General features: G+C 42.6%; 1 protein-coding gene across 4 annotated transcripts in view; it reads right to left on the reverse strand.

Annotated features, from left to right (window-relative positions):
• Positions 1–363: 363 nt before the first annotated feature.
• LOC117359646 (beta-1,3-galactosyltransferase 5-like) overlaps positions 364–15,230 on the reverse strand; it is a 48,240-nt gene continuing 33,373 nt past the window's right edge. For all 4 annotated transcript variants that reach the window (XM_033942828.1, XM_033942826.1, XM_033942827.1 and 1 more), the window contains one exon: positions 364–1,993. In XM_033942828.1, coding sequence (XP_033798719.1) covers positions 1,022–1,993 — 972 coding nt within the window. In that variant the 3' untranslated portion in view covers positions 364–1,021. The remainder of the gene's footprint in view (positions 1,994–15,230) is intronic.

A 15,230-nucleotide genomic window follows, 5' to 3' on the forward strand; every position in this document is an offset into this window, starting at 1 on the left:
GTATGAGTTACTAGCATGAAATACCCTGTATATTGAGGTGTGATGCACACCCTGCGTCCTTAATGCTAACCAATTAGCAAAAGTTTAGTACAGATTTAGCATATGAACTCTTATTGCCAGATAATGGGTAGCAGTAAGGGCTCCTGTGCTATTGGGTTGGCATTAATGGGAAAATTAACGCGTGGCCATTAATAAGAAAAATAATATAATCAGCCAATTTACCCCAGCAACAGGGGAATGACCTGCGTAAGGGCGCACTAGGGCACTTTTAACCACTCTTTGGGCTCTTTTTACAAAGGCGCGCTAGCGGTTTAATGCGCGTAATACCGCACGCTAAAACGCTGGCTGCGCTAGCCGCTACTGCCTCCTTATGAGCAGGCAGTAGTTTTTGGCCAGCGCAGGGGTTAAAGCGTGATGAAAAGTCGTGCGCGTTAACCCCGCTAGCATGGCTTGATAAAAGGAGCACTTTGTTAAAAAGACCTTTTTGCTTTTTAGGTGTGCTTTAATTGCTGACATTCAAGGTCTTCAAATGCAACTATAAATTGTTAAAAACATGGCTGTTGATATTGTTTTTGCAACATGAATTATTGTGGGCCAATTACAATATAATTACATCCCAATGACTGTTCGTAAACACACACAGGTATTGTTCACCTATCCTTTGTTCGCACTTCAATGGATGACATTATTAGAGAGACAATGCAAAAATCTATTCCATTGTCTAATACAAGGGTTCTTCCACAAGTTTCCGCGTTTTCATATTTTCACAGGAAATAGTCGGGGCGGGAGAAGTGGTAAGAAGGTGTGATGTAGAATGCCATTTGACTAGTCAGTCACGCAAACCGGGTGATTACAAAAGTGAGGCTATTGTCTTTTGAGATATTTAATAAATAGTGTTTAGAAAAATAAAAGTGCGGAAACTTTTTGAGGATCCCTTGTATAATACATGGGTGTTAGTTATACAACTCACCTCTATACAGTAATTTTAGAGACTCTATTTTGGCTCAGTAGAACTGGCAGATCATTCATTGTATTCATCTCCTAAACATTCTTCATCTGTTGAACTCAGTAAGGCATTCCAGTATATTAACAATTCGTAGGGGTGGACATGATGACATGTCACAATCTTTTTAAAGCGACAGATAGAAAATTTCACTTTTACAGGGAAAAAAGTCTGTTTGGTGTGAAGCTCCTCTAATTGTATTTGCAGAAATTTCAGGCATATCCCTATATATACGTCCTCCAGCTTTAAATAAGAGATAGGGGGTGAAATGCTATGGATCTGAGTGGCAACATCAATAGAAAAAACATAACCCGTGCCAGAGCAGAAAGGAGGATACCTCTTTCCTGGATACTCAGTCTTGCTTGCATACCACTTGTTAAACCTGTTTCGTATGGGAGAATCCTCAGGTTTGATGAAGCCAGTGAAAAAATTGGTGGTTCTGTTCTTCCTTACAAGCAATTCTGTGAGGTAGAATGTATTGATAAACATATCACTATCTGTCTTCATCACAAATGTGGACTGTGGGCAGTAGTGGTGAACCCAGTCTATTCCCATCAAAGTCTTCAAAGTCAGGTTTGAGTAGGTGTCTGTGAAATTTCTCTGGATTATATCCTTATACTTCAAGCTTTCACTAATAATGCTGGATTCTGCGTTCTTGTCCTGTTTCACCTGGGTCCCCAGGAGAAAAAAGGACACCACCCGCTTGTCACCTATTATTCTCTCTTTCCCCCAAGTCTGGCGGATTGCTGTCCTTGCTTCCAGCTGACAATATTCTGTAGTGACGAGAATAACCAAGAATGGGGGAATCGCCTGGCAATCAACGTCCGGTAAGAGCAAGAAGTTGTTACTCAAATTGTAGAAGGATGGTACTTCTGACTTGTAGCAGAATATGCATAAGTCAATAAAATTCAGTTCAATAAGTAAGCAGAGACAAGCAAGGAGCAGTACCACCATGAAGATGCCTATAATTCTAATATTAAGCTGAGCCTTCTGAAACAGACAAAAAGACACATTACAGAAGAAAATAACTTATATCTGCTAATAAACAGCTATTAGAGAAGTTCACTATCCTCAAAGCAAGACTTTTGGGAACCATGGTATAGGAATCACCCTTTGGATGCCTATACACACTAGCATTGTGCTTTGGGCACCCAAATGGGGGTGCCTAAAAGTTCTCCCCCATACTAACTGTGTTCTGAGCCAGCAGACACACAATTCTGTGAGCAGGGCAGTCTTTGAAGTATAAGATCTTAGCTGCCCAGGGGCAGCTATAGACTCTCTTGCAGCAGCGGTCCTCAGAGCAGAATGGTGATCAAAGATCCCTAGGCAGTGCCTGTGAAGGAGAATGCTGCCTCTTCCATCTTCTTATAGGCAAAGTCTGGGGAAGCTATGAGCTCCTTCATGCTCCAAGGACTGTCCTTGCCTACAGCACTGTGCCTCTGCTAGACCTTATGGCCCCTGGCTCAGATCACAATCAGTGCAGGGGAAGGGAAGGAAAGGAATTTTAGATTCTGCCTGTTTGGGTCCCCAAAAGTCTAGTGTCAATACAGAAGTACTCAAAAGTCATGAGTGCTAAAATGGTAGTGCCCAAACAGCAGCTCCAAGAAGTCACGCTCCCTAACAGTATTGAAAGGAATTGGGTCAACATGAGACTAAGTCTGAGTTGTAGCTTCCAAATCATATTCTTATTTACTAAGCTTACCAAATAAGCTCAAACTTTCTTAGATACTCACTTCACATGCAAAGTGGTGTATAAAGTTCAGCCAATGCAAGAGAGTACCATCTATTGCTATCAGATCAGCTTAGATCAGGGGCACTAGAATGCCTTGTTGTTTAGGGGGACCAAGCTCTACCCCAATCCTGCCCATGCTTCACCTCCAACTAAATGTTTTTACTCCAAGGCAAAGACTAAAACATTGTCACATCACAATTTTTTACATGTCGCATCACATTTTACATGGTGTTTTACATCACGATGCTATATCACGATGTTTTACATGTTGCTAAATTTTGATTTATGTAAATATGGAAAAAAGTTTGTATTTTGATGAGATTTATTTAGGGTCAATCTTTAAAAGTCTCTTCTGTCCTGCTACTTTTGATATTCCCACAGATTTTTTTCAATATTTAAAAAAAATTTTAAATCGCGAACTTGACCCAATCAAGGCCTTAGGCCCCTCCCACCGAATTCCAAGAAGAATTGGGAGGGGGAAGGCCCATCATTCGCAGCACATGGCCCTGTATGCAGGAAAGAATGGGCTTCCCTCCTGCTGCTTTTGCAGCGCAAGATACTGGAGTGTCGGGTGATGTATGTGTGTGTGTGTGTGTGTGTGGGGGGGGGGGGTGTTGCTAGTGCTGTTGGGGGTGACGGGTGATGTGAGGGAGGGGTTGTTACTAGTGCTTTCGGGGGTGTCAGGTGATGTGTATGTGGGGTGTTATCAATGCTGCTGGGGTATTGGCTGATGTGTGTGTGTGGGGGGGGTGTTGCCAGTTTTGTTAGGAGTGCCAAGGGATGTTGGGGGGAGGGGTCTGGGGGATTGATGCCTGTCCACTGCAACAGCCCTTACATGCAGGGCAGGATTAATTCTTCGAGGGCCCCTGACCCTGCCGCGCCCACACCCCAATATGCCCCGCCCCCATTTATCTGTTTTCTTATTTATCTGTTTTCTTATAAAAAAAATTTAAATTGAATCAGGTTGGGCAGACTGGATGGACCATTCGGGTCTTTATCTGCTGTCATCTACTATGTTACTTGTTTATTTCCACTTGTATTTTTTTAATTCAAAACAAACAAAGATTAGCATACCAGTACAGTTTTTCTTCTATGCAACCCCCAAACATCTCTGAACAAATCTCTCTTCCTTCCTTTCCCAGCTACTTATCCAGGACTTTAACTCTGAACCCTTTCCATGCATTTATAAAAGTTATCAAATATATTGTAACTGTTCTTCCCAAGGTAGCATATGTTCAACTACCTTGATATGCCCTCATGCATAAATATTTGAATTACTATTCTTAAGGATCCTCAGCGGCACCACTTGGGGCTCAATACCATCTCATTGCCCCAAGCTTTACGTGTCAAATCTTCATCGGGTCCTATCTTAACTTAATTCAATCACTTTTTTGCCTTTTTATGCTTTTGTTTAAGTTTTTTTATATTTATGTAAATATTTAAAAAGCTATACTTAGCTTTTGTCATGTGGTCTCTGGCCCAGAGATTGTCATACTGACATGTTTCGCTATGAACTAGCTTTATCAAGGATAATCCCCTAGGGAAACAACAAAAGTTCATATTAAAAGATATAGGTTATTGTAGCTCTCTAAGTGCCCCATATTCATATAAATAAGTCACAAAAACAGCCTTCCATTTCTTACCATACATTAAATCGCCAGCAGCACGACCACTCTACCTATAGAGATGGCGGCAGCGTTCTTTACAGAAGTTAAATAGAGCCGAACCCGAGTACACTGTACACCCACGATTACGTGGCAACAGCGTCACGGGCCGGCATGCCGGTTTTAAAGAGATAGCAACACTTTTTACTGGAACTGTGTATTCTACATTTTAAGAAGAGCCCGCCGCCCAGTTAAGCTAGATCAGGGAACCCCACTCTAATTCAGCATTTAGACCAAAAGGCATCACAGTATTTAGGGAGTATATCCACCTCTGTTCCTTATAGTTTAGCGATTCATCATAGTTACCCACCTCCCTCCCCACCTCCACACTATCAATGACTCGCCAACGGACCTGATCTATAGAATGTTGAATGTTTAAAAAGTATTCCACCAAAGGAGCCTGCATATTTTTATTTTTAAGCCGTGACTTGTGCTCGTTCAATCTTATGTGTATGGGCCGTGAAGTCCGGCCCACATACACAAGATTGCAAGGGCACACAATTATATACACCACCCCAGCGGACTAACAATTAGTGTTCAAAAAAGATTTTATCATTTTTCCAGTTTGGGGATCCGTCCAAGATGATCCCGTAATGGTAGTGGCACACCATTGACAGTGTCCACACTCCTTGTGGTTTCCCACTGTATGCTCCTTATAATTGCCTAGTTTTTGTTGAATTAATATCTGTCCTATGGTTTTACTTCTTTTAAAGGCAAACATGGGAGGTTCACTGAATACATGATGAATTTGAAGAATATGCCAAAATTTTTTATTAGAAATATCAGCTCTTTGGCTGCCATAGAAAATGGGAGAACACAGATTTATTTGGATCCTCCTCATGTCGTTTTTCAAGCAGGAGAAGGTCCCTATTAGCATATTTAGCCCTGGTGTAAGCCTGCTTAATAGCTCTAGAGGGATAACCTCTCTCTCTAAAACGTTCCTCCAACTCTCCTGCTGCAATTCTAAAATCCTGATCTTCCGAAGAAATCCTACGGGCTCTTAAAAATTGGCTGATAGGAAGATTAAATTTGAGATGGTAGGGGTGGTAGCTATTAAAATGTAAGAGGGTATTGCGTGCAACCGATTTTCTAAATAACTGAGTATTCAACTGAAAGTCTTCCTTTATTATTAATATATCCAGGAATTCGATCTTTTCCAAACTGAATGAGGGGGTATAACCCATTGGGTTATTGAAAACAGCTATTTTGCTTTTGAGGATAATTATTACCAGCAGATCCAGGGGGTGGCAATGGGCGCCACTTTGGCTCCCTCTGCAGCCACGCTTTATATGGGACGTTTTGAGAGTACAGTAATCTATCCTTCACCTTATTTCCATAAGATCATCTTGTGGAAGAGGTTCTTAGATGATGTATTTTTCTTATGGGAAGGCTCTGAAAGTGAACTACTTCAGTTTTTTCAATGGATCAACACGAGGGATCCTAACCTTCAGTTTACCCCCTCATTCAGTTTGGAAAAGATCGAATTCCTGGATATATTAATAATAAAGGAAGACTTTCAGTTGAAAACTCAGTTATTTAGAAAACCGGTTGCACGCAATACCCTCTTACATTTTAATAGCTACCACCCCTACCATCTCAAATTTAATCTTCCTATCAGCCAATTTTTAAGAGCCCGTAGGATTTCTTCGGAAGATCAGGATTTTAGAATTGCAGCAGGAGAGTTGGAGGAACGTTTTAGAGAGAGAGGTTATCCCTCTAGAGCTATTAAGCAGGCTTACACCAGGGCTAAATATGCTAATAGGGACCTTCTCCTGCTTGAAAAACGACATGAGGAGGATCCAAATAAATCTGTGTTCTCCCATTTTCTATGGCAGCCAAAGAGCTGATATTTCTAATAAAAAATTTTGGCATATTCTTCAAATTCATCATGTATTCAGTGAACCTCCCATGTTTGCCTTTAAAAGAAGTAAAACCATAGGACAGATATTAATTCAACAAAAACTAGGCAATTATAAGGAGCATACAGTGGGAAACCACAAGGAGTGTGGACACTGTCAATGGTGTGCCACTACCATTGCGGGATCATCTTGGACGGATCCCCAAACTGGAAAAATGATAAAATCTTTTTTGAACACTAATTGTTAGTCCGCTGGGGTGGTGTATATAATTGTGTGCCCTTGCAATCTTGTGTATGTGGGCCGGACTTCACGGCCCATACACATAAGATTGAACGAGCACAAGTCACGGCTTAAAAATAAAAATATGCAGGCTCCTTTGGTGGAATACTTTTTAAACATTCAACATTCTATAGATCAGGTCCGTTGGCGAGTCATTGATAGTGTGGAGGTGGGGAGGGAGGTGGGTAACTATGATGAATCGCTAAACTATAAGGAACAGAGGTGGATATACTCCCTAAATACTGTGATGCCTTTTGGTCTAAATGCTGAATTAGAGTGGGGTTCCCTGATCTAGCTTAACTGGGCGGCGGGCTCTTCTTAAAATGTAGAATACACAGTTCCAGTAAAAAGTGTTGCTATCTCTTTAAAACCGGCATGCCGGCCCGTGACGCTGTTGCCACGTAATCGTGGGTGTACAGTGTACTCGGGTTCGGCTCTATTTAACTTCTGTAAAGAACGCTGCCGCCATCTCTATAGGTAGAGTGGTCGTGCTGCTGGCGATTTAATGTATGGTAAGAAATGGAAGGCTGTTTTTGTGACTTATTTATATGAATATGGGGCACTTAGAGAGCTACAATAACCTATATCTTTTAATATGAACTTTTGTTGTTTCCCTAGGGGATTATCCTTGATAAAGCTAGTTCATAGCGAAACATGTCGGTATGACAATCCCTGGGCCAGAGACCATATGACAAAAGCTAAGTATAGCTTTTTAAATATTTACATAAATATAAAAAAACTTAAACAAAAGTATAAAAAGGCAAAAAAGTGATTGAATTAAGTTAAGAGAGGACCCGATGAAGATTTGACACGTAAAGCTTGGGGCAATGAGATGGTATTGAGCCCCAAGTGGTGCCGCTGAGGATCCTTAAGAATAGCAATTCAAATATTTATGCATGAGGGCATATCAAGGTAGTTGAACATATGCTACCTTGGGAAGAACGGTTATTGATTTGAGTCCCTTGTAGAGTGTGTTAGTTGTGTTATTGCATAGATTTCATTAGCATTATGGCACAAGAAGAACAAGAATTTGGCGGATATTCTGAGGAGCAGTTTCAACATATTTTGTTGAGACCTGCTTTACTGGACGATATTGAGGAGCCCTCCACCCAGACATCATGGTTGGATTTGGAACAATTGCACAAACGACTTATCAGGGCCGAGCTGCATGGCAATACCATGGTGCAATACCTAAAGAACAGTATGATCCCTCGTGGATTACGTATTTTGAAGGAACCTAAGATCACTACATCTGATAGAACTTTCATGGAGAAATGGACAGCAATTTTAAATAGGTGTTCACGAGACCTAATGATACTTTTGGTAGAAACCACGGCTGATATTGAGCTAGAGCTTAGATCTAAGACTGTCTCCCTGGAACTCCAAATGAAAGAAAGTACGGTTTTGAGTGAATTTGAGAAACAACGCAATGAGTTAGAGGACTCATTGGTTCAATTTAAGGACTCTATTAAACAGACCAAGATTAGGAAGTGGAAGAGAGACGAGAAGGATTACCAAATGGGGCGAGTATACACATGGAATAAGAAAATATCTGCTATCCCCATAAAAAAGAAAGTGGCATTTAACACCTCATCGGAGGAATCCGATGCCACTAGTGGTGAGACTACTGATCCTTCGTCCACGAAGAGTTCGGGGGACGAGGGGCGGTCCGCGAGAGGCGGACGCACCAGGGGAAGATCCAGAGGAGCCCCTCGGGGCCGGGGCAAGTTCCAGACCAACGGAAAAATAAAATAGAGTCTACCGTGGTGAACATCTCTAAAGTGAGTCTGTCCAAGGAACAGCTAGAGGTTTTGGAATTGGGCTTAGGTTTTGCCATCTGCCAGTACCCTGATTTTTTTCAACTGAAAATTTTCTTTTACAAATTTTTGAGGAAAGTTCAACTAAAAATATTTTTTCAGGATTCTGATACTATTGATGTTGAGAGAGATGATTCCGTAGTTACTGTAGCTTCTAAATGGTGCCCTCCTGGTCCGATGGACCCAGCGGTGGAAGTATTTCGAACATTGGTATTAGCTGGCATTTCGGAATTTGAAAAATCTTTTAAACATCAATGGATGTTTTACAACTTGACCTATGAGCAGCATAAAGCCCTCATGCAGCTTAAAGAAAAGAGGGACATTATGATTATGATCTTGAAAGCTGATAAAGGAGGGGCTACAGTAATTTTGGATAGGGAATATTATCTGAATGAGGCTACTCGTCAACTATCGGACATCACTGCTTACCATGTGATTCAAGAAAACCCTGAAGTAAAATTGATGAAAGAGATCTTTGATTGGATTACTCTCAGTTATGAGAATAAAATGCTTACTAAAAAGGAGTACTCCTTTTTGCTAGAAAAATATCCACGTACCCCTAATATCTATTTCGTCCCTAAGATACATAAGAACATCAGCGCCCCTCCAGGGAGACCTATAGTTAATACCAGAGGTTCTTTATTGGAGCCTCTATCCAAATTTTTGGATACTTTTTTATCCAATAAAGCATTAATGATTTCATCATACCTGAAAGACACTACTCATCTTTTACGAATTTTATCGCAAAATTTGGACATAGGTCCTCGGACGATGCTGGTCACCCTTGATGTGGTGTCTTTATATACTAGGATTCCACAATCTGAAGCTCTGTCTGTTATTAAGGAAACCTTGGATGATAGAGATCCTAACCCGAGGATCAGCATGGAATTTTTGTACCAGCTAGCCCGTTGGGTTATTGAAAACAGCTATTTTGCTTTTGAGGATAATTATTACCAGCAGATCCAGGGGGTGGCAATGGGCGCCACTTTGGCTCCCTCTGTAGCCACGCTTTATATGGGACGTTTTGAGAGTACAGTAATCTATCCTTCACCTTATTTCCATACGATCATCTTGTGGAAGAGTTTCTTAGATGATGTATTTTTCTTATGGGAAGGCTCTGAAAGTGAACTACTTCAGTTTTTTCAATGGATCAACACGAGGGATCCTAACCTTCAGTTTACCCCCTCATTCAGTTTGGAAAAGATCGAATTCCTGGATATATTAATAATAAAGGAAGACTTTCAGTTGAAAACTCAGTTATTTAGAAAACCGGTTGCACGCAATACCCTCTTACATTTTAATAGCTACCACCCCTACCATCTCAAATTTAATCTTCCTATTAGCCAATTTTTAAGAGCCCGTAGGATTTCTTCGGAAGATCAGGATTTTAGAATTGCAGCAGGAGAGTTGGAGGAACGTTTTAGAGAGAGAGGTTATCCCTCTAGAGCTATTAAGCAGGCTTACACCAGGGCTAAATATGCTAATAGGGACCTTCTCCTGCTTGAAAAACGACATGAGGAGGATCCAAATAAATTAATCTGTGTTCTCCCATTTTCTATGGCGGCCAAAGAGCTGATATTTCTAATAAAAATTTTTTGGCATATTCTTCAAATTCATCATGTATTCAGTGAACCCCCCATGTTTGCCTTTAAAAGAAGTAAAACCATAGGACAGATATTAATTCAACAAAAACTAGGCAATTATAAGGAGCATACAGTGGGAAACCACAAGGAGTATGGACACTGTCAATGGTGTGCCACTACCATTACGGGATCATCTTGGACGGATCCCCAAACTGGAAAAATGATAAAATCTTTTTTGAACACTAATTGTTAGTCCGCTGGGGTGGTGTATATAATTGTGTGCCCTTGCAATCTTGTGTATGTGGGCCGGACTTCACGGCCCATACACATAAGATTGAACGAGCACAAGTCACGGCTTAAAAATAAAATTATGCAGGCTCCTTTGGTGGAACACTTTTTAAACATTCAACATTCTATAGATCAGATCCGTTGGCGAGTCATTGATAGTGTGGAGGTGGGGAGGGAGGTGGGTAACTATGATGAATCGCTAAACTATAAGGAACAAAGGTGGATATACTCCCTAAATACTGTGATGCCTTTTGGTCTAAATGCTGAATTAGAGTGGGGTTCCCTGATCTAGCTTAACTGGGCGGCGGGCTCTTCTTAAAATGTAGAATACATAGTTCCAGTAAAAAGTGTTGCTATCTCTTTAAAACCGGCATGCCGGCCCGTGACGCTGCTGCCACGTAATCGCGGGTGTACAGTGTACTCGGGTTCGGCTCTATTTAACTTCTGTAAAGAACGCCGCCGCCATCTCTATAGGTAGAGTGGTCGTGCTGCTGGCGATTTAATGTATGGTAAGAAATGGAAGGCTGTTTTTGTGACTTATTTATATGAATATGGGGCACTTAGAGAGCTACAATAAACTATTCTCCGGATAGTTGAAGTCGCCCATGATAACTGCGTTGCCTCCTTTGCAGTTGCGTTTAATGTTATCCGTCATTTCTCCATCAATTTCTTAGGACTGCCCTGCGGGTCGGTAGTAGATGCCTATCCTCATTTTTAGTCCATTTGTTCCTGGAATTTTGACTCATAGAGACTCTAACTTATCCGTCTGTTGTGGCATATTCTCTCCAGTAGATTCAATTCCCTCTTTGACGTATATGGCAATGCCTCCTCCTTTTTGAGTCACTCTCTCTCTGCTGTATAGTTTGTATCCTGGTAGCACCATGTCCCAGACATTTTCATCAGTCCACCATGTTTCCGTGATGCCGATGATGTCAATGATATCCTTTTGTGCCACAGCTTATAATTCACCCATCTTATTTCTAAGGCTCCTTGCGTTCGTGTACATACACTTGAGTTTGCAGCCTGTTCCTTTCTTGCGTGTCCTTCCCTCTTGTGTCCCTTTTGGTCTGTCTTGTCTGATCTGGTGAGTCTTCCCCTCCATCTTCCTGCACGGTATCCTGTGGGTATATCGGTTCCTGAACTATCGACTCTTATCTCTCGGTCAACTGTCGGCTTTCCCCTTCTTCCTAGTTTAAAAACTTCTCAACTTCTCTCTTGATGTTGCTTGCAAGTAGCCTCGTTCTGTCCCTGCTGAGGTGGAGTCCGTCCTTCCTGAATAGCTTGCTCTTCCCCCAGAACATTGTCCATTTGCCCACGAAGTGGAATCCTTCTGCCTCACACCAGTGCCGCATCCACGCGTTGACTGCTTGCAGCTCCATCTGTCTCTTCTAATCTAATCTAATCTAATCCTTAGGTTTGTATACCGCATCATCTCCACGTTCGTAGAGCTTGACGCGGTTTACAGTAGGAGAAATAGGAAGGAACTACAACAGAGGGTTAGAGGTAGAAGTGTGAAGAAAATTTAGAGGACTTGGGATGCCAAGATATAAGAGTTTCCTTGATTCCTAAATTGGAGGGAGACTTACATTTTTTGAGAAAAGCCAGGTTTTCAGATGTTTGCGGAAAACTTGGAGAGAGCTCAAGTTCTGAAGAGGGGAGGTAAGGTTGTTCCAGAGCTCAGTGATTTTGAAGTGGAGGGAGGTCCCTAGCTTTCCTGTGTGGGAAATGCCTTTTAGCGAGGGGAAGGATAGTTTTAATTTCTGGGAGGATCTGGTGGTATTAGGGTTTGAGGAATTCCAAGAAAGAGGGATAAAGTGAGGGAGGATACCATATAGGATTTTGAAAGTTAAACAGGCGCATTTATAGTGGACCCTGGCAATTATTGGAAGCCAGTGGAGCTTGGCCAGGAGCGGGGAGACATGGTCAAATTTACTTTTAGCGAAGATGAGCTTGGCTGCGGCATTCTGAATCCGTTGGAGTCTGTGGAGGTTTTTCTTAGTTAGGCTTAAGTAGATAGAGTTGCAATAGTCCAATCTGGAGAGGATGATGGATTGGACAAGGAGGGTAAAATGTTTTTGATGGAAGCAGGATCTAAGTTTCCTCAGCATGTGAAGGCTGAAAAAGCATTTTTTTACCAAGGATTGGAGGTGGTCATTGAAGGACATTGTGGAATTAATGATGATGCCCAAGACCTTGCTCGAAAACTCAAGCTGCAGCAGAGGGTAGTGGGATGGAGGTGGGTAGGTGATCTAGTTTTGGACCGAGCCAAAGAAGTCTTGTTTTGGACTCATTCAATTTCATTTGCACAGTGTAGGCCCAGGATTGTAGGTTCATTATACAAGAGGATATGTTCTTAGACAGGTCGGTGAGGTTCGAATCGGTCTCGAGGAGGACGAGGATGTCGTCTGCATAAGTGTAAATTGTTTTAAGGGGGGATAGGTGGAGGAGTTTTAGGGAGGACATATAGATGTTGAAAAGGATAGGGGATAGTGGAGAGCCTTGCGGGACTCCACAATTCGGTTTCCAGGGGGAAGATGAGGTGCCATTCATGTTAACAATGTAAGAACGAGAGCGGATGAATTTAGAGAACCAACCTAGGATTGTGGAGTTGATACCTATCTCAGAGAGTTGGTAAACAAGAATATCATGGTGAACAACGTCGAAAGCAGCGGAAAGGTCAAATTGTAGGAGGACGGCGAACTTGTTTCGAGAGTAAAGTTGTTGAACCCTTGAAATCAGGGAAGACAGTAGGGATTCGGTGCTGAAGTTAGGACGAAAGCCATATTGATAGGGTAAAAGAATAGTGAATCTCTCTAAGTATGATGAGAGTTGGGAAGAAATGATGGACTCTAGCATCTTGGTTAGGAGAGGGATATTTGCAATTGGGCGATAGCTGGATGGTATGGAAGGGTCAAGGTCAGATTTTTTCAGTAGTGGGGTCAAGGCGATATGACCCATTTCTGGGGAGAAATGGCCCGACTGAAGGGCGGAGTTTATGAGAATGGTGATAGAAGAAATAGCCTGAGCGGGAATGTTCTCATATAGGTAGGAGGGGAATGGGTCTAAGGAGCAATTACAGGATTTCAGTTTGAGGCAGAGATTGAGGACCAGGGATTCAGATACGCGCTCAAAGGTGGTCCAGGATCTGTCAGCTGGGATAGGGTTGGAGACCATTAGGGTGGGAGTGGAATCGGTGAGCACTAGGGAGTTGTAAGAGACTGAAGGAGGGAAAGAGCATCTCAAGGAAGAAACCTTATCGTTGAAGAATTTTGCTAAAACATCGGCTGAGGGGGAGGAGGGGAGCAAGGTGGGGTCTCTTTTGGAGGTTAGGGAGCGCCAGATGTTGAATAGAGTACTGCTTTGATTGTTGGACCTGGAGATTTTGTCACCATAAAAGTTCTTTCTTGCTTTTTTTAGTGCTGTATTGTACAGCTTGATATTGACTCTCTAGGACTGTCTGTCTATAGGACATTTTGATTTTTTCCATATGTGCTCCAAAGCTCAACATTTCTGTTTTAGCTCTCTGTGATAAGGGAGGAACCAAGGGGCCTTGCGGGGATAGGAGATGGATTTAGTGGAAAGGGGGGCCAGGGAAAGATATGTGGATTTGGAGAGAGCGACCCAGTTATGCCAATTAGTACCTGAATCTGCAGGCTTAGGGGCAGAGGAGAATAGATTGAGAAATTTAGACCAGAACAGGTCGCTTGTGATTTTTTTGCGGAAGGTAATGGGGCTGGAAGTACGGGGTGGAGCCCCAAGGTGCGACATAAAGATGGGGAGACAGAAAACCCCTAGGAAGTGGTCAGACCAGGGGACATGTTCCCAGCGAGTGTCGTTAATTGACGTCTTGTGAGCGGTAAGGTCGAGGAAGCTAATGAGGTCTAGTGTGTGCCCCTTTTCGTGGGTTGGGGATGGTGCAGGGGGGGTGAGTCCAAGGGAGGTGAGGAATCTAATAAGTTCAATCGTATCCTTGCTAGTGATGTCATCTAGGTGGAGAATGATGTCTCTGATGATCAATAATCTTTGGAACTTGAGGAAGGCGTTTGTTATAGTCTCAAGGACGAGTTCGGAAGAGTTGTTCCAAGGGGTAGGTGGGTGGTATAGGAGCAGGATGCCCAGTGGGTGAGGGTGAAGTTCATCATTGACGGAAGCAAGCATGTATTCTAGTGAGGTGTAGCAACCCCTTTCGAGGAGCTGAACATCGAAAAAGAATTTGTAGAGAATTGCCAGGCCACCTCCTTTACGGTTAGATCTAGGTGAAAAGAGACCTTGGTAGTCATGGGAGCAGAGTTCATTTTGTGTAAATAGGTCATCTTTTTTAATCCATGATTCTGTGATGCATAGGAAACCAGGGTCAGAATCTTCAAGTAGGTCCTTCAGAATTTGAATCTTGTTGCAAGCGGATCTTGCGTTGCAATAAAGCATTGGGACTGGGGTGAGCGAGTCAGAGGCAAGGTTGGGGAGATTGGCAGGGGAAACAGACTTTAAAGAAGCATGGTTGATTCTTCTGGGTTTTTTTTTGGGAGGATGTGATCTGGTGCGAATCAGCGTGGGGATTTTGAGGTCAGGGCAGATATTATTAGTATTTGCAGAATAGAGAAGATCGGGAGAAGGAGGTATTACACAGAGGGTGGAGTTGAGGGAAAAGCAAAGTAGGAGGAGAAAGGGCCACGAGGGTGGCTTCATGGTGAGAGGTTGGTACCGGCAGGATCTCCGAGAATGCTATCCTCTGCGTTCTGGTCTTCAGCTTCCTTCCTAGCATCTGGTACTGATCCTTCAGTACTTCTCTGTTGTAGTTCCTGTTGCTCACATTGTTCGTCCCCCAAATGGATCACCACCGCCATATCTTCTTTTTCCACAGTGTTGACGATCCTGTCGATGTGGCTCACTATATCTTCTACCTTGGCTCCCGGTAGGCAAATCACCAGTCGATCAAGTCTTCCTCCCGCTATGTGGCTGTCAACTTGTCTGATGATAGAGTCCCCCACGACGATTGCTGTCCTCT

Source organism: Geotrypetes seraphini, chromosome 4 (assembly GCF_902459505.1).
Source record: "Geotrypetes seraphini chromosome 4, aGeoSer1.1, whole genome shotgun sequence".
In the NCBI taxonomy this organism is placed as follows: Eukaryota; Metazoa; Chordata; class Amphibia; order Gymnophiona; family Dermophiidae; genus Geotrypetes; species Geotrypetes seraphini.